Below are 24,485 nucleotides of genomic sequence, written 5' to 3'. Positions count from 1 at the left end.
GGCTTCTGAAAACCTCCTGTAAGCACGCGGTAAATAGCATTGTGGAGATTGTGTCCCCCTGCCTTACACCCTTCTTTATTGGTATTCTGTTGCTTTCTTTATAAAGCGCTAAGGTAGCAGTTGATCCCCTGTAGATTTCTTCCAGAATGTTTATATATACTTCATCTACGCCCTGATTCCGCAGTGTCTGCATGACGGGTAATATTTCTACTGAATCAAACGCCTTCTCGTAATCTATGAAGGCTGTGTATAGTGGTTGGTTATACTCTGAGCATTTCTCTATTACCTGATTGATAGTATGAATGTGGTCAATTGTTGAGTAGCCTGTTTGAAATCCCGCTTGTTCCTTTGGTTGATTGAATTCTAATGTTTTTTTTTACTCTGTTAGCAATTACCTTTTTAAATAGCTTGTATACTACTGAGAGCAAGCTGATCGGCCTGTAATTCTTCAAGTCCTTGTCATCTCCTTTCTTATGTATTAAGATGATGTTAGCGTTATTCCAAGACTCTGGTACTCTTCCTGTCAGGAGACACCTCGTAAACAGGGTGGTTAGTTTTTCTAACACAATCTGTCCTCCATCTTTCAGCAGATCAGATGTTACCTGATCCTCACCAGCAGCTTTGCCTCTTTGCATGCTCTCCAAAGCTTTTCTGACTTCTTCTATCATTACTGGTGGGGTGTCATCTGGGTTACTTCTAGTTCTTATAGTATTAATGTCGTGGTTGTCTCGGCTACTGTACAGATTTCTGTAAAACTCCTCCGCTCTTTTAACCATTTACATGGTAACTTGCAGTTTGAAGTAACTTCACCATTCACGTTACAGCACAGAAGTAATTGTATTATTAAAACAATAAGCACTTGACGCGGCGATCGTGTGAATATCACCTAGCGTATTCCTAGGTAGTCGGAAAAACTTTAGTAGGGTTTGACATTTATAAAAGTACTAAACTTATGGTTCTTAAACTGCTATAAACGTGAAATTAGCGCTGGAACCACACACGTTAGCCCGACAGGATGCCTATATAATAGAAGTACAAGTGCAATGCTTGTCGTTTTGTTGTAATAGATAACTAACCCTGTCCAAAATGTGGCAGCCGCCCCCTTCAACATAAGCGTTGATTTTCAGGACTTCAGTCAATTTTTCTATGCCATACCAATTAAACCGCCACAGGGTGTTCTTTCAACTTGAACCGCCGCAGGGTATTCTTCTAAAAAAGTTTCTTGTCCTGGCGTGGCACTGTAGTACAATATGTACCTCCACGCACAGTGCTTGCTTCTGTTTTTGCTAAGATATATATTTTCATTATTTCCACCAATAATCGCATCCGCACAGCCAATGTTTTTTTTCTTTGAGCCTTAGCATTTAGATTAGTGTCTGTTCTCACCGTTGCTACGTAAGTATTCACACTCACATAAGGCGCATACCCACATATCCTGGCTCGTGTTATACGGATACGTGCCCCACATGCCTGAAGAAAAGAACTTCCTGGCGTACGTGACAGGACTTTCAGGTTATTCATGCCCAGACCTCACAGTTATAGTCATCAAGGCATCTCACCCTCTCATGCCAATTTTGGTCCGCACCTTCTTGACGAGGTGATAACGAGAACTTGTCGATGTAATGAGTTATAGAGAGATAGATAGATAGATAGATAGATAGCTAGATAGATAGATAGATAGATAGATAGATAGATAGATAGATAGATAGATGAGTTCATATTGATGTTTCGAATAGATAGGTTTTCGGACTGAATCAAGAAGTACCACAGCAACTGTCCAGTATTTAGATTGGCTGCAAATCAGACACCTTTAGTGTCCTCGTATAGAAAGTGTGTCGGTCATGTTAGGTCTGACAATTATTTTTGATTAGCATCTCTCTATTTTATTACCCTTTTTCGGGGCAGAGTAGCAGGCCGTAAGCAAACTTTACCTGTGTTGAGCCACTTTTCTTGATCAGACAATTTACCTACCTCTACTTGTTTCAATTTAAGCGTGTCGTTTTTATGTTCTGAAATAAGTGTGCTTGCTGAAAAGTAATGCACTAAATGCTTGATAATTTTGTTTCAGCAGCCAGGAGAAAAGTATGATAAAAATGTACGTATAGTTTTCTCAATACAAAATCCAAAGATTTCACAAAAATTTTCTGATAATTATTGTGCAATATGTTATTGTACAATCAGAACTTTTCAGAAGATGAAACATGAGACGCTTTTAACACCATAGTGAGAAAAAACGCTCAAAAATAAAGAAGTACCACCCATTACACCTCACTGTTGTAGAAGCATGTTGGAAAAACCAGATAGTTGGTATTATGGATCTCGGAGCTTTATCATGAGATGCGTTTCATGTGAGAACATGACTGCATGCCACAGTCAAGGCACGAATACACTTCGACGTAACCTGGCGCGCGTGCGCACCGGCGTTCGTGTTGTCGCGTCACGCCATTGTTGCCATGCCAGGCGCCGGGCCTGCTATATACTCGCAGGCGTGCGCCACGCTGTGTTGCTTTGACACATGCGCGTTTCAGCGCGTCCGGCGTCTCTCCGTTTTGAAAAGAGGCAGACGCAGTGCTGCCTGGATAACGCATCGGCGTCAAATGCAGCATGTCGCATTTCGCGCCGGATGCTGTCGGGCCGCGCCGACGAACGCTGGTCACGCCTGGCGTCAGACTATAGAGTGCTCACGTTTTGTTAACGCAGCGTCTCTGTGCACAGCATTCGCCCACGTCAACGTTACGTTGGAGTAAAATGGGCCCTTCTTAATGCACTCGAGGCCATTTTGCTAGCTCCCCATATACCAAATTTGCTGTTACGTGACGTCAATGAATGACAAAAGTGACTGGTGCAAACATATAATCAGGAGACACGTGTCATGCAAGAACATGACAACATACCACGCTCATGATGGGCTCGCGGCCGTTTCGCTAGCCCACATGCACTAAATATGGCATCACGATAGAGTTCTCACGTTTTTCTAACGTAGCGTCCTGCGCCCAGTGTGCGTAGGCATCAACGTTACGTTGGAGTATATTGGGCCCTTCACGATGCACTCAAGGCCGTTTCGCTAGCTCCACATATACCAAATATGGTGCTACGTGATATCAATGAATGACGTAGGTATATGACTGGTGCAAACGTTATAATCAAAAGACGCGTGTCATGCGACAACATGACAATATACCAACCTCTTGATGCGCTCGTGGCCATTTCGCTAGCCCCACATGTACTAAATATGGCATCACGTGACGTTAATAGATGACGAAGGTAAACAACACACTCAAACATGATAATCATGACACGGAAGTCGTAATCGGTGTAATTTACCTCCACCTCGTAACGTTGTGTTGATTTGAAAGTGACATATCAACCTTCCTCATTCGGGCTTCGCATATCATCAATTCCCACTGTACGTGAGATCTGCCAGTTTTTTTATTTGTTTCAGTGTGCACACTGGCCACAGCAACACTACGCTAGCAAAACGGGAGCTCCGACGCGACTGGCGTCCGTTGGCGTGCTTTAAGTTGGCACCGTTTAAGAGGTTTTAAGGCACGGGGCACTTGCGACTTCTCGTCATATCCGCCGATTTTTTTTTCGGAGTAGAAAAAATTGCTTCGTAGAGTAGATCTCACGACGCAGCTGCTCGAGATCTGCAAATCAAGCATACAGAAAGCACTCTCGCTCTGCCATTGGAATAGGCTTGCTTCACAAGGAGCAGCAGAAAGTATTACCGAAAGTTATCCGAATCTGCATCGGCATTGCGAGGCAAGAGAAGGAGAGCGTAGGAGAGGATAGAAAGGGAGAAAATATACACATGTGCAATAGTGGTGTAAACGCCGCGGGGAGTAGTGCTTAGAGAAGAGGGGAGCAAGCGTGGGTTAGCAGGAGCTCTCTGCGGCGGCGTGGCGAGGTAAAAGAAGGGAGTGTAAGAGAAGAAATAGAAATAAAGCGAACGCGCATGCGTGAAGAGGAAAGAAGGAGAATTGTTGATGAGGAGTAAGAGAACAGACGGGGACGCCGACGCCGCGGGACATAGACCTGAACAATAGATGATCCGCATCTAAAAGGCCCCCGACTTCCGTTTCAGCTCACTGTCATTCAGCGAAGTCATCGGCACTAATGCTTCCGAAAACAGTCTTCCTCCTGGTCACCCTGACGCGGTGAGTCGATGGAAACGTAAGAGAATCTGTCGGCATGAGACTGCTCTCATCCGGACTTGTAAATGATGGTAACATCGAATCCTTAAAGTATCAGACTATTTTTCCGAGATCACCTGATGGGTCTTTCATCTTAGCTAGTCGAAAGAAAGCATTCTGGTCTTTCATGACTCTAAATGTCTGCTATAAAGGTAGGGTCGAAGCAATCACGTAGTCAGGATGATAAGACACGCCTTTGCTGTTTTGGAGTAGTCTAATTATTCTTTAGATAGCGACCAGCTAGCAAAACTGATAACCTTTCAAGTCCAGCAATCATCTGTACTAGAACAGTGCCGAAAACTTACGCTGCCTGCGTCGGTGTGGCTTTCCGTAGTGGCATAGTCATCGCATTGAGCAAGCATTAGAGGCACCTGCTGACGTCGTTTTCGTTCCTGAAATACTTAGGCTTGCGCCACTCACTACTTTCTACGTCGCCCATTTCCACGTCGCCCTTCGTGAGGTAACCCAGTGGTGCTTCTATCTGTGAAAATTTATTGACGATGCTTTTGTAATACTTGAACTAGCCGGTAACTCGGCTTACGGCTTTTTTGTCAGTGGCTGGATGAAAGGAGGCGATTTCGGCTGTTTTCTGCAAACCTGGGTGCACAGCAGACTTGCTAGTGATGTCATCCAAGAACAGACGTACCTCTTGCGCAAAGCGGCAGTTTTCAAACACCAGAGTGAGGCCGCAGGTATCGGTTGCTTGAAGTAGAGCATGAAGGCACTGGAGAAGTTTGTTGAAGTTTAAGGCTGTTTGGTGTTTATGGCTATTTAATGGTAAACAATTGCTTGGATGTCTGCATATTCTTGAAAAACATTCGCTGGTACACATCACGCTGAAAGAGAAGGTACGCGCTAAGCTTCCAAACATTTCTCCACCAGTTTTGAACGAATCTAAATCGAGCCTATTTTATAGCCGCCAGACTTAATGAATAAACTTTCTACAATATTTCGGCAGTTTACTTTTCAGCGATTCACAGGAAAAAATGATTAACTCCTCTCACGACCCAGGCTCTGTCAGGGAGAGGGAGTTGAAGATGTCTCATCTAAATCCTTTGGTTCTGGTCGGCATCTGCGGTCTTTGGTACTAGCCAAAGCTTGTTCCACCAACGGAGGCTATCAAAGAAATCGTTAAGCAGTGATTGAAGCCAGCTACAGCGCGATGGCTGCTGCGACGAGAGACTTCTTCATTCCTCGTCTTGACTTTTCTATCGGCAGACGATACTAGTTGTCTCCCGGACCATCTCTTCAAGAAATATTTGGTGAATATCAGCAGTGTGAGTCGAGCCTATGAACCATTCACCATTTTTCGTTATGTGCTTTATTTGCGCTCACGCATCCGAAAATTCACTAAAAAATTTGAAGTAGTTTGGTCATACATTATATTTCGGTGGTACGGAATGAGTGGTCGATATCATGCTAAAGCACAACATGATACAATTCACAACTGATATATCTCTTGTTGGAATGGTTCAAGATCTTGTATCCCAAATAATTCACGTAAACAAACTACTGGGTCACAGTTCATACCATCATCATGGCAGGCACCAGGAGAGAATAATGAGCTTGTATTTAGTATTTGGACTCGTTGTTTACAGGCCATTTAAGTAACTCCATCATAACTTGTTTGACTGCAGATTGTAATAATAACTAGAGGAAACAACCATTAAAATTAACAGAGTAGCTAATTCTTTATTCCACTGACACTGCGACGCTGGGCCACATGGTTCGAATATTTTTACGGCAAAGCTTCTTCAGGCTTCCTAATACATGAAGGAGATCATTGCAGATAAGGTATGTTTTCCTGTTATAACGTAACACCAGTGTTAGAGAGTAGTGTTTTACTGCGTTAGCCTACCGAACATCACGCTAATTTTCGTGGTTGCTGCTGTGCAGAGTACATACATAAAATACAGGTGTAAAAATGGCTTGACAGGCACAAGAACTTTAAAAGATGATTCGAACGATGACCACTACTACATAACTGCTTTACTACATAGCTGCATAACTGCTTTACTACATATCATGTATTGTGAAAGTAGGTTTTTTATGTTGTAAATAAAAAAAATTGAATAATATGTCAAGTTTAACATATCAAAACCACCATGTAGTAATGAGAGTTGCCATAGTGGAAGGCTACGGAAATTTAGACCACCTGACGTTATTTAACATGCAACTAGCGAAAGCCCTGCCAGCCCGAGCTGGTGCGCTTACAGCGCGTGACACACTACAACCAAGCCCGTTACGAGAATCCGCAACGTGTTTTCGACGACACACAACACAGCGACGAGGTCTCAGCCCAATATCGTCAGCCCGGAGCTCATCGTGGCAGCGAAGCCAGGTGAGCACTCGATGAGCGAGCGTACGGCAGGCCGACAGCAATGGCGGCCAATTTCCAGGCGGTCGCAAAGCGCAGGCGAACTGTAGACGCCCAAGCTGACCTTCGTGGTGCATTTCGTGCGAGCGATATACAACACGACCGAGCCCGTTGCCGGCAAGCGCGATCCGTATCGCATACGCGACAAGTAGAGTAGAATGAGTAATGATAACCTACTTGCGAAAGAATCCAGCGCTGATTTCTGCCCTTAGTCGGACTGAAGTATATATCCGATAGGCCTGCTGTCTTCTCGGCCGCCATATGGGCCTTCCTAACTGTTGCTGTCGTGTGTTGGTCGTGGCTATCTTGAAGCCAGATGTATACAGCGCGGCGTGGTGACGTGTCGAGACTTGCTCCAGTCTTCATGGGTGCAGCGAAACGTAAAAGCAGCAGCCCACGCTCATCTAAGCGTACACACAAGCATCACGTCGTAATTCCTAGTTCGTCGAATCCAGGCAGCCGTGGTTGAGCAATCCGAGCGCAACGCAACACGAACCGCCGTCAGCAAAATACGGGGAAAGACTGAACCAGCAGAGGAGGAGAAGGACGGCTAGTCATCTTGGCAACGCTTTTCGCACTCCAATGCCCGGGCGGTTAATCCCTTTGAAGCGTGCTTGGAGACTAAGTGGTTTGCACACGGCATGCTTCCCTCTGTGGTTGTTTCTCGACGGTCTATTCGTTCAACGCGCGTGCCTATTGGGCTCCGTTGCTCCTTTCTCGGATAATTTTGGCTTGAGTGTATGTCATTCTCAGAGAAAGAATGCCTTTTAAATGTCACAATAAGAGCTATACAGTGCGTTCTGAAGCGTGAAATAATTTCTAGAGATCCTGGTACAGCTTGTTACCTATATCCAAGCATTATTTCAATGGAAGGCCCTTTTACCCTTTTACGTGACACCCTTTACGTGACCCTTTTCCTGTCACCCTTTTACGTGACAGGAAGTGTCGCGAACGATTCGGATCTTCTTGGTGTGTGCGGGCTCTGAAATTACTTCTCCATGCGGCATATAACAAGCGTTTTACGAATCCACGGGTGGCCCGTCGACAAATTCTGCATGTACCACTCGTAGGTACTCCCGTATCGTTGTGTCATACGTCTCCAAGTGTCCTTGCTTATTCGACACTAGGGAAAGAAGTTTCCAAAGTCTTGTCATAGCCACTTGCTTGTTGTCCCAGAGCTCCACGTCTTTTTTCCACTGTAGCGTCACCTCGTATATTCCACTCCTATTGCGAACGGTCTGTTCAGACTGCTGGAGTGCTGGGCTGAGCTTGTTCTCACTGACGACGGCGTCTGTTATTCCAGTGCTCTCGAGTTCCCAAAACGAACGAAGGAATTCGTCGCTCTTTTGTACACTGGTTTTCAATACGCTGACAATAATCCGTGAGTATGTAACGTCCGATGCCATGCTTGTGTTTCCTTGAAACATCCACGTCAGCGTCTAGTTCATAGCAATAAGCGTGTCATCGCCTGCGCATGGAGTGACCTCTCCTGTCATCCCCATCCACGTTTGGTCGCAACCGACGAGAACATTTATGCTTTCTTCCCCGACAACGAATTCGTATGGTAGTTAATAAATGATGTCTTTTCCAGCTCTCTGTATTTCCGCTATTAATGGTGAACTTGTTGTTAATGCTCCGATATTTTGCCATGTGTACGGGATTTCTACGGCTTTCAAGGCAACTTCAATGCATAAAAACGGACTCTTCAAACGGAGTTGAACGACACGTCGCCTCCGCAATGCTCGACTTGCTTTCGAAGGTTTTGAGCGCAATGATGGTGGATTCCATACACGGAAATTCAACTGCTTTGATAGCATCTTTGTGTTGAATGTTCGCCTGATTCCTCCCTCTGTGACGCTTTTAACATACCGACATGTAACATCTGTTACTGCCGAGGCCCGAAACGTCTGAAGGACACTCGTCGATGAACTTTCGAGGGTATGTTGATTCTTCTCTAGAGATGCACATACAGTCGTGTTAGTGCTTGGCTGATTTACAAGTGTTCTGGTACTTGTCCTGCCGGTGTCTCGTGTCTTCTAGCTTACTTTCATCGGATCAGACACGCTTGTCGGATGACGATCTTGACAGGTAGAGCACGTAATCTTGCGCCTGCAATCACACGCCCTGTGAGCTTTCGTCGTGCATCGAAAGCACCTCATGTCTCCTGATAAAATGCGCTCCTTTCCCGTAGCAGGAGATCCAGCAAGCACTCTTCCTTAGAATGTTGACTTGATTTGCAAAAGACACAGCTCTCTAGTACTTTCTTTGTGCTGTTATATAGAGAACTGAGGACGTGAGTTTCGAGCAGCGAGACTGGCGTGCTTTGTTCTATGCCCCTTCTCATGATGAGTGTCTTTTCCACGATGGTTAGCGAACTCACTCTTCTTTAAGCTCTTCACTTCAATAGACAAAAAACTTGACAGGCGTTCGAGCTCCGTAGTACAGGCTGCATTACTGCTGTAGCTTGTCGTCCGATTGGCACCTGACTATTGGTGCTGTACAACGAGATCCTGTGGTAAAGCCCGCAGGAATATGTCGCACAGCATTGCCTAAAAGTCATCTCGCTCACCCCAAGGGTCTCCAGTCCTTTTATGCTGATGAATATCATACAGCTTGGGAAGAGCCGACAGGTCACTTGAACGGACTAAAGGCAAGGTACAAAGCCCGAAGTACTCCTGCTCGAGTCTAGTTCAGTCACTGTAGCGTTGCTTCAGTATGTCGTTGGCATCCTTGTAGCAAGCTTCAGTAGTTGGCAGACACACAATAGCTGATGCTGCTTCGCCACTTAGGAAGAAACGCACGTAGTTGAACTTGTCTGTTGCCTTGATGCTTTCGTTCCGGTGAATCATCTGGTCAAATTGCTCCCCAAAGTCGCTTTACTGGCACAGACCACTAGAAAATGGGGGCGATGGTAGACTTGTGAAGCTTGGCACCAGAAACTTCAGCAGTACTGGCTACCGATGTAGTATGAAACTCCGGTGCCTATGACGTGGCCACCACAATGCGGTCGCACTAGCTGAGAAGCTCACTCACGACGCTCTGCGTTCGTATTCAAGGACGATGTTGTACTCTTCCTCAAGCTATTTATCTAGTATGTGGCTCTCTAACTCTTCGTTTATTTGGTTGAGCTATCATTGTTTGCCTTCAAACGTCCGCATAAGGCTCTGAGCTGATTGATGGTGGCTATCACATCGCCAAAAAGAGATCTTGCCTTGATGATAATCCTGGTGTTGAAAGATCCTCTCGACGTTCGCTTTGGTTTCAGCCTCTCCATGGCGTTCAGTTCAATCGTAGCCTTACGTAATCTACCATGGTCCCTCGTAGTAGTTCCCAGATATTCGGCACCAATCTGTTTAAAATGGCATACAGTTCACTGGCAAGAGGCAAGGCTTAAACATCGCGAACGATATTTATTTTCAAGCTTCTTGGTCGATTCTTGGCAGTAAGTGCCCATGAAGCCGAACTTCCTCGTAGAAGGAGGCGCTTCTTCTTGCTTTGTTTGACCTGGAGCTGCAATTGATTGAACACTGCTAACAATAGCTTAAGACATCTTTATTGTTGTCGGTGTTCACAGTGTTACGGACGTGTAAATAATGCAAAAAAACGTGTGGATGTTCGCACTATAGCGAAACACGAAATAAATTTGAATAAAAAACTATGTTACAACTTTCGTGAACAGAGACATTCTATCAAAAAATTGCATTGTAAGGTTGAGGTAAAAATAATTAGAAAGTAGACGTGAAATACTTATCTCTTTTAAATAATAAAAAAGCTAACTTCAGGCTCCAGAAATCTGTTGTGTTCCGGATATTGTTATTTTCAAGACATATTTCTGTGCGTCATACGGTTTTTCTCAAGAACGCAGACCATCGTTGAAGTGCAAAGCAACTAAGGTACTGAACATAAGAATTGAACTTTTATACCATGAAAAGGCTAAATACCTGCTTCATTCTTAGTTATAAAATGGTAGGAAGGTGGTTTTATAAAACTTTTCATATTTATATTTGCAGTGGAGACAACGCCGACTTTGAAGCAGTTAAGAGCAACAACACAATAAGTATCTTCGTTAGGGCTATACAAGGACGTATGCAACATTTCTTTTCTTTCTATAATATATTTAGACTTTTGCGCAACATTGGGCATGCACTTGTTTATTATATGATATATTTTTCTTAAAATAACGCGAAATACACATTTTTGATTATAGTATTAGCCATGAGATTTATATTAAAAGTTTATGATAAGCCTATGAAATAAAATCTATCGGTAAAAAGGAGATGAATGATAACATAAGTATTGCTTCAACAACAACGTAACTACATAAACGGAGTTACCAACCTTCCTGGAGGCTCCTTTTTCTGCTTGAAAAAGTACTTAGAAATACTCCCCACTGTTCTACTTCGTGAAAACAAATTGTGCTAAGAAAAATTCTGCTAGCTAACGGTTCCGCACAGTGAAACCTATAAAATTGTCAAACGAAATGCACATTCATGACAAGCCACCCGCATGAGTAGCTGGAAATTGCTCGACGAACGGATTGGGACTGTTGGCTTGAGCGTGCAAGGCACTGAATATTTTTGAAAAATGATAACAGTGCGCAAATATTCCACAAGTAATTATTGATAGAATAATTTCAAGCGTAAATTGATTTATGCTATCCAATTGGCATATCATAGTACCCCTTGAATGCTTCCCATGCAAAATAGTGCTCATGTGTACCTTTTATAGTACATCAAGTATTTGGTTGTGATGTTATAGGATCTTTTACAACTGGTAAGGTGTTCAACTGTTTAGAAAGAAATACTTTTCTTATATCACAACTAGAAATCAGTGAAATTCTGCGACATGAGATCACGCGAGTTGTCGTGCATTCCTTAAGCTTTTCTACGAGTTAAAACTTCAATATTTTTAATAAAGCTTTTTTAAAACTGTATTGTTTCGCGTGCACGGTTTGCTATTGACTTTGCTGTGTCAAATGCCGAGTGTCTTTAATTTTACGTGTGGTCCAGCTCTGTGAATCACGGTGTGTTTTAAATGCGAAGCATTTAAAAGATACGGTAAATCACAGAGCTGGAACAATGCGAAGCATTTCTAAGCGAACTTCGGCAACCTTGAGCGTATCTATCTATCTATCTATCTATCTATCTATCTATCTATCTATCTATCTATCTATCTATCTATCTATCTATCTATCTAGGCGCTTACGACATTTAGCTCTCCTGGCCATTTGAATATTGGTATCACTAATAAACTTTGTATGCAATAACATGACAGTATGGCGAGCGTAACTGTCCCGTCATAACATAAAACTCATGATATGTATGTCACAAATATCATGATTTACATTTCATGGTCTTGCTGCTCTTGCGGTGGTTTCGTTCACATGACATGATGCAACACTAGCATGTTATGACATGACTGCATGACTAACACAAGCTACAGACCTTAACATGAAAATCATCAGATGCGTGTCATGTAACAACTTGGCTACATGCCACGCTCAAGATGCGCTCTCGGCCGTTTCGCTAGCTTCGCTTATACCAAATATGGTGTTACGGGCCGCCAATGAATGACGAATGTATGTGACTGGTGTAAACACGATCATCTTCAGGTTCGTGTCATGTACAACAAGACAGCACGCCACGCTCATCATGCGTCCGCGGCTGTTTCGCTAGCTTCACATACGCTAAATTTGGTATTAGGCCACGGTAATGGAATGACGAATGTATGAGACTGCAGCAAACTACATAATAATCAGATGCGTGCCATGTGAGAAAATGACTACATGCCGCAGTCAAGGCGCCAATACGTTTCTACGTGACGTGGTGCGCGTTATCACCGGTGTTCATTTCGTCGGGTCACGCCGGTGTAGCAACGCCAGGCACCGGTCCTGCTATATACTCGCAGGCACGCGCCGCGCTGCGTTGCTTTGACGCATGCGCGTTTCAGCGCGTCGGGTGTCCCTCCATGATGAAAAGAGGGAGGTGCAGAGTTGTGCGGGTAACCCATCGGCGCGAAATGCAGCATGACGCATTTAGCACCGGTTGTCGTCGGGCGCAACGACGGACGATGGTAGCGCCTGGCTATAAGTGCTCACGCTTTGCAAAAGTAGCGTCTCTGTGCCCAACGTGCACGCGAATCAACACTACATTGCAGTATATTAGGTCCTCCTTGATGCGCTCACGACCGTTTTTCTAGCTTCACATATACCAATTTTGTGTTGCGTGACATCAATGGATGACGAAAGTATATGACTGGTGCAAACATGATAATCCTTATATGCGTGTCATGTAAGAACATGACATACCACGCACATAGTGTGCTCGCGGTCCTTTCGCAAGCTCCTCATATACTAAATTTGGTATTTCGTGACGTGAATAGATGACGAAGGTGAACGACACATCCAAACTTAATAAACATGACACGGAAGCCATGTACGGCATCATTTACCTCCACCTCATAACGTAGGGTTGATTTTAAAGTGATATATTAACCTTTCTCATACGTGCTTCACATATCATCGATGCCCCTTGTAGGTGGGATCTCCCATTTTTTTGTGCATTTCAACTCAAACCACAGCGTTGATTGATTTGTGGGGTTTAACGTCCCAAACCTATGATATGATATTGAAAAGACGCTGTAGTGGAGGGCTCCAGACATTTCGACCATCTGGGGTTCTTTAGCATGCACCCAAATCTGAGCACACGGGCCTACAACATTTCCGCCTCCATCGGAAATGCAGCCACCGCAGCCGGGATGCGATCCCGCGACCTGCGGGTCAGCAGCCGAGTACCTTAGCCGCTAGAACGCCGCTGCGAGGCTCAAAGCACAGCGTTGTACCTCCTAAAATAGCTTAAGTGGAGCGTTCAAAGTGCTTATTGTAAACTGAACGTAGAACGTATATAAAAGACATTACATCAAAGCTGTCTTCTCTAGAGCAATATGTAATAGATATACATGACATATTGTTACTAAGATTTTGAAAAGCTTTAATGCTGGAGCCGGTAAAGCAGCTTAGTGCTCTCACGTCGGGGCGTGTGCATTGAGCCTCACAGCCTTGTAGCTGGTTTTATGAACGTCCCCGATTTGATGCATAAGTTTGAAGTTCATAAGCGCGCAGCTGTATTCCTATTTGGTTGTGCCCGAAGAACACAGTAATGGAGGGAGTGCCAGAACATTTGATCTAAAATAAATGTTGAGGCAGAACTTGGACATGCATTATCAAGTCTTTTGGGCAATTAGCTGGGAAATTATGTATACTGTAATGTGTCCTGATTTCAAGCATGTGGTGGGCAGGCGACTCTGCTTCGGAGGTTATCACTTGAGGGAGCAGAAATACCCTTTTGGCCAGCTGGTAATGTTTCAACCTCGTTGAAAGCAAAAAGAAGGTGCCTAAACAGTTCTAGGTTGGTCTCTCGAGCTCCGACAGGCTTTGCAGCTCATGGGATATTGCATGCTCGGGCTTGGGTGATATCGTTTAGCAAGGCCAAGCTAAACGATACCACCCAAGCCGAAGCATGCGATATCCCACGATCTGCAAAGCCTGTCGGAGCTTGATATTGCTTGATTCAAACGAAATATTTTTCAACCAAGACGTTTTTGCTGCAATGGTCCTCTTGAATGCCTGCGTCCAAAACCATCTTGAAATACACGACGAACGCAAAGTGCAAAACGCAAAAATATATATTGCATATTTCTTGAACGCCAACATATTCTTAATCACGGCACAGCGCGCAGGTGTGTATACTTTTCTCTACCCGGTAGCTCGATTGGCTGTGGTGAGTGCTGCACATGTGTTTCCGTTACCTCAGATGGTCGAAATACCAAGTTTTTGGATGACGAGGCACGGTGGTGACAGTAGGTATTGCTGCAACTTGCTGTGTAAAACGATGTCTGCCGCGAGCTTTGAGGTTTTTGGGCGAACGTTAACGGTGGACATGCCTGATTGAGGCTTGTTGCATCCAGTAACTTCTCACACTCTTGTGAGCTTGATCAACTGCTTTCCCATAATTTAACCTATAGAAAAATTGCTATTGATATGTTTGTCTAATCAGACTTTAAATCCTATAGTTTCCATGAACTAGCGTGCTTACGTGTGACACTAAAGCAATCGACAATAGGCATTAATATTTTTACCTAGTTAGGTCATAGTCAGAATTTGTAGTGGGTTTCTAATTTATTTTTTTGCAGTTGTTCCAACAGAAGACGCATCAAGTGACATATTTCGTGACTTCCATGTTTTAACGGCCGATAGCGGATGTCTACTTCTGTCACGTGGTGTTTCAGAACACGGTAAGTTTCAATGACATGTTCGCAATGTTTTTAATGCCGCGTGGTTTTCAGATATGAATGTTGAGTTCAAAGGCTCTCTTTTGTTTTACATATACAATATACTACAAGACCACGGCTTTTCTGATCAGTGTGAAAATGAAACAGTGGATCTCCTGCTTCATGGGAGACTTTTACTTATGTTAGAAACATGCATGAAATTGTCAACTACATTGCACTGTGTTGAAGTAGAAAGTAGATGAGAAAACGTAGGAAATGCAAAGCGATAGCATAAGCCACGAAAATTTTCATTCTTATATGTACCACAGCGAAAGAGGTGTGGTTAGAAACGAGTCGTATTGTCTGGCCAATTTTAACCTTTATTGTTTATTTACTTCTCTATACCTTGAACGTCTACGTTATCATGGATTACAATAAATTTATTTATCCATCTTATGAGTGTTAGTGTTACGACGATTATGAGAAACTGAAGTTCCAGCTAATTATTTGCGAATGCGAAGTTGTCTGTTGTGTGTTGCGTCAGAATGTTCATACCTTCTACAACGTGATCAGAAAACTGACAATACAAGAAAATTTCACCTTGAACATATGTTTTAGACAGGGCGCCTGGTGAAGAATATTGCACAGAGCTGCAAAGACAAATAATACCGTATATATTATTATATATATATATATATATATATATATATATATATATATATATATATATATATATATATATATATATATTTCTGCTGCAAACGTAATTGCCGACCGGACACACAAATGTGAACCAATGTCAGACCACCACGACGAAGGGTCTCCTAGGTGTGCGACAACCACTGCACCATAGGGCCGCTCGCCAGAACCATCACAAAGTAAACTTGACGCTAAAGCACGTCAGTGCAGGAAACTTGAATCACCACGACACAGCCAATGTCGTCCCCAGAAGATGTCATCGACAAACAGACCAACCAAGGCCCAGTCTACACAGCCACTAGGCGAAAGACGTAAGTGACATAGTCAGTGTCGACCACTCGAGGCCACCGACTAGTGTCGACCACCGACCACCGGATCCCCCGTGGTGGCTTGCGCCAGGATTCTGAGGAACAACCAACGAATCAATAAGCATGCATGTAGCAATATTATTGGGCAAAGATTGAAGCATGATGTCGACGAGCATCGTCGACAAACTACTTTATGAGACGTCTAAAACGTTGAAGCAGCGGACATTCACCTGGACTGCGTCTTAAAGCTTTCGAAACCTCCTGATATCCCATGAAGACGTCACTGGCTGCAGTTCGCAAAATGCTCTGAAGTGTTGCTGTATAATCCAGCTTTTCTTCCTCAACCTCTGCTTCAACAGCTGGCTGGCACTCTCATTCTACGCTCCCGTAGTTCGTAGCCCGGCAATCACAGCTTCGGCGTCACCTACCAGGTAGCTGCGGAGGTAATGAAAATAATTCATCGTGCCCATAGATGGGTTCGTGTGAACCAACGCATTGAAACGCTTTCAAACAATGTCCATCGACACACGTCCCCATGAAACTGGTATATCGTCAGCATGAGGAGGTGCGGTCCGAAACTGTGGGACTCAGGCTTGGTTAGGACAGGCGACGTGTTCACCGTCGTCCAAATAGAGGTCTGCGCATTTCTGAGGCTGATTTCTTCAAGATGGCACCACAAGCGCGTTCGGACCTGGTCGTCATATTAAACCGCAGATTTGTTTCCTTTTTGAGTTCTTAGACAATAATCACGGCCTTGATTTCAGCATTGACCTTCTGATGCTCGTCACAGCTTGCGACGAGCTTGTTATCCATGATCATGCTGAACGCCGTTTGGTCGTTGCTGTCCCTCTCCGAATGTGCTGTCACCTGATTTATTACCTTCATTAACTGCGTTCGTCTAGCACCACGTGTAGCCTTCAGGTGATCCATGTCCTTTAAATCAGGGCTTGCTTGCTCGTATGGTGCCCAGTGCTGCTCTTTGCTTTCCTGCGTGCGGGTTTGATGAGGATGAGGTTGCTGCGGCTGCGGTTTCTAGTAAAAACTGCTGGTTGCCGTCTCTCTTTGTCGAGTTCGTATGGAGCCGCTCATTGTTCCTTGAGTTTTCGACACCGTTTGCCATAGAGCGCCGGCCTTCCTTAGGTGAAGTGCCGCCAGAAAGACGGAGCCACGAGACAACGAATATAACGCCTTTAATGATGACAAACGAACACTGGATGTGATATTCTTGATGCACGCACTTCGTCGCGTTCGCTGAGGCCACAGCAGACCATCATTCAGTCTTCATAGAAAGAATTGTGAGCGCAGTCACCGACTCTTCTTTATCGATTGGACATGTCATCAACATTTGTATAATTTTCTCATCTGTAGATATCATCATCAGTGCGCGCCAGCTCAAGCTCGTCTCGAATAAAGATCTTCCTCATAAGTGGTGGACGGTGTTTCTCGATCCCCAAGTCCTCTCGCACGTTACCACTGGAGCTCCGCTGGGGTGGTCGTCTATTACCGCCTGCCATGGCAGTGCAAGACAATCCTGGTTCATCCAACACTGCCAGCCCAGTGCAGCCTCCGCCATCGACCCTGGCCATCCACAGGCACCAGCGTGATCCGCCAGTATTCTCGCGTCTCAAAGGGGATGACATTGAAGAAGGGCTACACCCCTATGACCTCGTCAGCGAGTTTACTAGGTGGGATACTCTACACAAATTACGTACGGTCCCTTTCTATCTAACTGATGTTGCTGAAACCTAGTTTTGGAACTACCTCCCAGATCTTCCCGACTTGGACACGTTCGCACGGCAGCTTTCTCAGATTTTCGGTTCCCCAGTGTTCGCGCTGAAGCAGCAACGAAGAAGCCTGCTGGACGCAATCAACTGGCGGGTGAATCATGCACCTCATACAGTGAGGATGTTCTTGCCTTGCGCGAGCGTGTAAACTCAGCTATGCCTCAAAGTGACCAAATATGCCATATTATCAAAGGCAAAAATACCGTCGCATTCAACGCCCTTGCGTCGTAAAACCCTATCACGACTCGAGATGTCATCACCATTTGCCAAAGATGAGAAGAACTTCAGTCTCTTAGTCTTCGCCATGATGCCTCGGACATTCGTCTTCCTGCGGCCCTCGACATCCGTGCCCTGGTCCGTGACATCGATCGTAAGGACCTTCATGGGTGCTGCTCTTCCTGCGCTCCATTATCTATTTTACCCTCAGCTGCAACCAACTTGCGGTACATCATTAGGCAAGATATTGCATCTGCGTCACATTCACCTTGTTCTGCCGAATCCGGACCTCGTCAGGTACCAACGTACGCAGATGTTGCGGCGCTCTGAGCACCCACCGCTATCCCAGCGAATACACCAGGTGGCCATGTACCTGTGGCGTAAGTGTCACCACCGATACGCCCACAGCCGTATTACTCCATGTCGCGTCCTCCACGCCCAATCTGTTATTATTGCGGCTATAGGGGTCATATATTTCGCTTTTGCCGAAGGCTCCAATAGGACGAGCAAAGTGACTTCGCTCCAGAGGAACGCGGACGCTTCAGTCCACTCACATACTACCAGCGCACGTCTTACCGGTCTTCGTTTTAGTTTTCGCCCTCTCCACCTTACAGTATGGGTCTACCTATGAGCTCCCGTGACTCTCGCCACCGCTCATCATCTCCCAATCGCCGTTTCGTGTCACCTCTGCGACCCACCTCCAATGTTCTGAATGCCAACTCGGAAAACTCCCAAATGCAGTTTTAGGAGGGGAAACTTCAGATACCGGACAGCCAGAAATTTCTCCAGACAGACCATTGAACTTGTTAACAGTATTAGTAGAAGGTATACGCGTCAAAACTCTAGTGGATACTGGCACTGCTATTTCGATTATTCGCTCTGACCTTCGCTCCCGTCTCCGCAAAGTCACAACACTTACTCGGGCCCGTCTCTCCATTCTGCGATGAACGCCATTACTCACCCACTCGCCCAGTGTACAGTTCGTGCTTTCATGGACAGTATTCGTCATCATATTGCTGTTGCAGTTCTCCGTGAGTGCAACCACGAACTCATTTTTAAGTTGGATTTTCTGTCGTCCGCACGCGCTTCTATATCTTGTCGTCAGTGCCTCATCCACCTCAATCCTACCGACTCTTCTCTATCGGAACACGAAGAGCGCATTCATCTCATCACCACTTCAGATTATGTTTTTTTGGCCATCTCGAGAAGTATATAGCGTTGATTTCATCAACATTGTGAATGGCGACGTGCTTCTATTACCTCATAGCCACATGGTACATCGAGGCATTCTGATCATTCCAGTCCTGGTTCGTTTTTCTGAAGGGTCTGCTTTTATTACTCCGTTAAATCAGACCCCCGAACCTTTATTGTTGCCCTGTGGATTAACAGTCACTTGCGCTATTGACCAAAATCCCGATTCAATTGTTGCCCCTCCAACTCAAGAATACCTACCAGAGCCAACCGCGCCACCACTCAAGTCTGCCACTCCTCTATCGGTGACGATAAGCCCTGATCTGACAGCAGCCCCGAGTCAAGAATTGCTGAATTCATTGAACAAACATCTCTCTTTGTTTGACGTTCCTTCCTGCTTCTTTGGTATGACAACTTCCGCGACTCACCGAATTCAGAATGACGGCTCCCGAATATTCACCGGCGCCCATACCACGTGTGTCTTGCAGAAAGGAAGATAACCAAAGAAAACGTCTCAGATATGCTTCGACGGAATATAATACGTCCTTCCTCGAGTCCGTGGTCTTCGCCAGTTGTTTTGGTGCAAAATAAAGACGGAACAGCACGTTTTTGTGTTGATTACCGGTCACTCAACAAAATAACACGCAAAGATGTTTGCCCTCTCCCACGAATTGATGACGCACTAGATTCGTTACATGGCGCAGAGTAATTTTTGAGCCTTGACCTGTGATCAGGTTACTGGCAAATACCAGTGCCCGAATCTGACAAAGAGAAGACGGCTTTTACCACCCCAGATGGGCTATATGAATTTAACGTAAGGCCTTTCGGACTTTGTAACGCGCCTGCTACGTATGATCGACAGCGTACCTCGTGGCCTGAAGTGGAAAACCTGCTTATGCGACCTCGGCGACATTATAGTGTTTTCGTCTACTTTTTCGCAACATCTGCAACGCCTTGAAGAAGTACTAGGTTGCCTTGCAAAAGCTTGTTAACAGCTGAATACGAAAAAATGCTCCTTCGCAAGCAAGACGATCAAGGTTCCAGGGCACTTAGTCAGCAGAGATGGTATTCGACCGGATCCTGAAAAGCTTGCCACCGTCCTCGAGTTTCCCCGTCCGTTGCATTAAAAAGACCTGGCCAGATTTCTCGGCTTGACATCCTACTTTCGGCGCTTCATACGCCATTTTGCAAGGCTTGCCTCTCCCCTCCTTCCACTGCTCGCAAGTAACATGGCATACGTCTGGTCCGAAGACGGTGAAAAGGCTTTCCTGGCGTTGAAGGAAGCCCTAACATCCGACCCAGCACTATGTCACCTTGATCCAGGTGCACCCACCATTCTTCAAACTGACGCCAGTGATCATGGTCTCGGTGCCGTCAAACTGCAGCTTGATAACCCTCTTCCCGTGACCTCCAATGGAAATCATTAGAGTGTAACGGCTGTTGATCACCTCAGTCGTAACGCGGAAACAGCCTCACTGCGCGCTGGTACAACCACTGAAGTAGCCGATTTTTTTCTGCGTAACATAATATAGCGCCATGGAGCTCCACGTGTTCTGCTCAGCGACCGCGGCAAGATCTTTCTTCCTTCTATTGTTGCTCAGGTTCTACGTGCCACCAACTCCATCCACAAAACAGCTTCTACTTATCATCCACAAACAAATGGCTTGACGAAACGCTTTCATCGTACCCTCTCGGACATGGTTGTCATGTGCGTTAAACCTGACCACACAAACTGGGACGCCATTTTGCCATTTGTAACGTTCGCCTACAATGCGGCTACGCAAGGCACCACCGGCTTTTCTCCCTATTTTCTCGTTCATGGCTGCTCTCCAAGTGTAACTCTAGACGTCTCCTTCCTTTCGGCTCCTGCCATCTGAGCAGGCCCTTTATCTGCACAATTTTTTTCCTGCCTCGATCACTGCCATCTTCTGGCCCGAATCAACACCGACATCTCTCAGGAAGCTCGCAAGTCTCGCTAGGACTCAACTCATCGTGCTGTCACCTTTTCCCCAGGAGTCGAAGTTTTTCTCTGGACTCCCGTGCGTGTGCACTGCTTATGTGGAAAATTTCTCAGTCGTTTTAGAGGACCTTATACGGTGATTTAACAAACATCCTCCGTTAATTACTGTATCTCACCACTTAACGCTCCCTCTGACCACCGTTGCCGTGGGACAGAAATTGTGCACGATTCTCGACTGAAACTGTATACCCGACGCAATTCCTACTATTGTCTTTCGCGCGGCCAGGAGACCACTGCCAGCGTGACGGCGATCGTGTGAGCGCAGTGACCGACTCTTCTTTATCGATTGGACGTGTCATCAATATTTGTATGATTTCCTCAACTGTAGATATCATCATCAGTGTGTGACAGCTCGAGGTCGTCTCGAATAAAGCTCTTCCGCATAATATAGTATTTTAGCACACAAAAAAAGAGATGAAGAAAGTGACAGGCGAGTGCTAACTGTCAAGTAATCTATTTTGAAAGGAATAAAAACTAAAATTACCTAGGAACCAGCCAGTCATCTGACAAGCAAAACTAAAAAGATATGGCTACACAAAACTTTCTTTTAGATGCGGAAGCATCTTATACTCGCGCCTTGTAGTGCGCCGTCCGCGCCGTCCGCACCGCTTCTCGAACATTCGACAGCTGACGCGCGCGCATGCGCCGTCGCGCCGTCGCCCACCATCTGTGCCGCGCGCGCTTCTCCTTCGAGAACATTCGACAGCTGACAGCGCATGCGCCGTTGCGCTGTATATATACTCAAGGTCGGCGCTCGCTCGCTCAGTTGCCGCTCGTCGGTTGGTTTGTACGGCGCGTCGACGTGCAAGGTCGCGGTGAAATGAATTCCAACGAATCCACAAACACAATGATCGACGTCCCTTCAACCAGCGCCGCCCTTTCGCATACGTGTGTACGTGTTCACTCATTTAACACCTCCTCCTACAACCACGTTAACCAATTTAGCCATCGACCCAAGTAAGTCGCAGTTTAACACCCCATTTCACAACCACGTTAACCAATTTAGCCATCGACCCAAGTAAGTCGCACTTTAACACCCCGTTAACCAATTATATGCTCCGCATCCTCCTCAGTGTTCTCCCGAGGGAAGCTGCGGGCAATTTTTTTTTCTATATCTTGAAACCACCAAAAGTTGAATGATGCATTTGTTTGTACATCGATTTCTATGGAATGCTCACTTCAGAATACATGTTAGTTTACCTCTGTGTGAAAACAAAATATCTGTTTCGGAAAACACAGAAATGAAATGGCATGAATCACATTGAACTGACATAAGTGAAAATGTTTCTTTTCCTAGTGAGTAGAAGCATGATATTTTATTTGTATATTGATGCAGTGACTAGTCTGTGCTAACTGTATTGTGTGTCACCTACCATGTCATCTATCGTTGCTCCTCGTTAATTAATGTTTATGAACAGGCTCACCTTCTCTGCAGCAGTCTCTTGCGATAGTCTTGGACGTCGCATAGGTTGAAGGAGAAGCTCTTGTAACACCTGCAGACTCAGTTTGAAATTTACAGATTTTATATAGAGAAGCTCCTCGCAGTGTAAACAAGTTTCTTTCCTCATTTGAACCGTGAATACTGCAGAATTCACGTGGCAATCAGTCAGTTCTTGGCTTGCTGAAGTAATAATGCCTGGTCAACAAAGAAATTATTCCACATGTCTACGTTAGGCTGTCCAAAACTGTGTAGCGATTCTAGGCTAAATAAACAGCATCAACGAATAGCTTAGAGCACTTGGGTTTCGTTCGCCGTTTATTACTGTTTTCAAATTTTTCTTCACTCGAAATTCATTTCGCTTCACAAGTTGCACCTACAGTTTCCCTTTTCAGGCTGCTTGAAAAGTTATTTTGTAAGTTAAGTTCTTAAATATACGCTCTAACATTCCGTTTGAAGTTAATGTCACTCTGGTTAAATTATGACGCCCAACTGCCGGCAAATGACTTAACGCTGCAGCATTTTTTTTCTTCAACTCAAATTGTGCATGTTCATAATATTCGATGGTTTCCTTGTGAATTTTAGTAAGGTTGAAAATTGATGAGTGATATGTGAAGTTTAACGTCCCGAAACCACAATATGATTATGAGAGACGCCGTAGTGAAGGGCTCCGGAGATTTTGACCACCTGGGGTTCTTTAATGTGGACCCAAATCTGAGCACACGGGCCTACAATATTTCCGCCTTCATCGGATATGCAGCTGCCGCAGCCGGGATCCAAGCCCGCGACCTGCGGGTCAGCAGCCAAACACATTAGCCACTAGACCACTGCGGCGAGGCTTTAGTATGGTTGTTTTATATTTTAATATAATAATACAATTATACGCAAGCAATTGAATGGATGCTCCTTCATAATTGACTCTGACCAAATCATCGACATAAATAACGGTTGATGATTGTTGACTCTTCATTAAGTTATATGTAGGTCAGCGCATTATATCTTTGCAGGAAGTCAGCAGTCAACCTTCACACCTTCGAAAAATTAACCTGCCCAGTCTTTCGGAAACAAAAAACCTATTTCACTCTCGTATTTCGCTTGCACTCATTGAAACGGCGTTATAATTCAGTAAGGATATTTAGTAGAGTACAATATGTTTGACTCTCAAGCAACTCACATGTAATAATTGAAGTTTAATCTCACGAGGAGATACTTCTACAGATTTCACACCCCGCTTGGGCCTAGTTGTAAGAGAGAAACTACCTACTCTCTCTCTCTCTTCCTCCCTTTCTCCCTCCACCACAATTTTTCGGTAGAGTCGACTATTAATACTTTCCTACTTGAAAAAATATCACCCTACCTAAGGCTATAATTGGCATCTGTACTGCCGGATGCATTCAGCAGTGTCCTTCTGGAAGCATGTAACTTTTCGGTAATGAATAAGTGTCTTCTGAGAATAACGTAGCTCAAATGAGTATTGGCTACTGGTAAAAAAGCTCCCGCTTTAACTTGTGCTTGTGTTTGTGAGTAGTGTTTGTGATTCACTCATATTTTCAGGTAAACACCTCTGCTTGCTATGGGGACTATCCAGAAATGAAGTTAATGAGAGTACCATATGTTATAAGTATATGAACTTCGTCTGCGTGAAGATGTACGACATCACAAAAACGGATAACCCATGTGATTATTACCACGATACCGAAGCTTTAGGTGAAGAGGCGTCTATTGAATAAACTGTTTCTCAGAAATGTACTCCACGTTGGTCGGTGTAATCCCAGGATAACAGGCAAAATAAAATAGGATTAGGGTCTTTATGGCATTGCAAAGACGTACTGATATTCTCGCATGTTTGTGGGACCCTCAGGCCCAATTTAAACTTGCTTAAATTGTTTTGACAAGCTAGATAGTTGAATTCTGTAATGTGGAGCAACACTTGTGGTGTCTTTTCATGTCGTGCTGTTCTTTTTACTCGAAGTAGGCTGCCACAGAATGTA

General features: G+C 44.8%; 1 protein-coding gene across 2 annotated transcripts in view; it reads left to right on the top strand.

Annotated features, from left to right (window-relative positions):
* The window catches only part of LOC119179822 (uncharacterized), a 164,039-nt gene extending 139,800 nt beyond the window's left edge, over positions 1-24,239 (top strand). The window contains exons 13-16 of one of the 2 annotated variants that reach the window (XM_075868151.1): positions 2,072-2,095; positions 10,581-10,654; positions 14,761-14,862; positions 24,049-24,239. In XM_075868151.1, the coding sequence (XP_075724266.1) occupies positions 2,072-2,095; positions 10,581-10,654; positions 14,761-14,862; positions 24,049-24,224 (376 nt within the window). In that variant the 3' untranslated portion in view covers positions 24,225-24,239. Of the gene's footprint in view, positions 1-2,068; positions 2,096-10,580; positions 10,655-14,760; positions 14,863-24,048 lie in introns of both variants that reach the window. The other variant, XM_075868149.1, reaches the window with a different exon arrangement.
* The last annotated feature ends 246 nt before the right edge of the window (positions 24,240-24,485 follow it).

The sequence above is a fragment of the Rhipicephalus microplus genome, chromosome 7 (genome assembly GCF_043290135.1).
Source record: "Rhipicephalus microplus isolate Deutch F79 chromosome 7, USDA_Rmic, whole genome shotgun sequence".
In the NCBI taxonomy this organism is placed as follows: Eukaryota; Metazoa; Arthropoda; class Arachnida; order Ixodida; family Ixodidae; genus Rhipicephalus; species Rhipicephalus microplus.
Note: the sequence above shows the minus strand (reverse complement) of the source record. Positions and strands in the feature narration are given on the sequence as shown.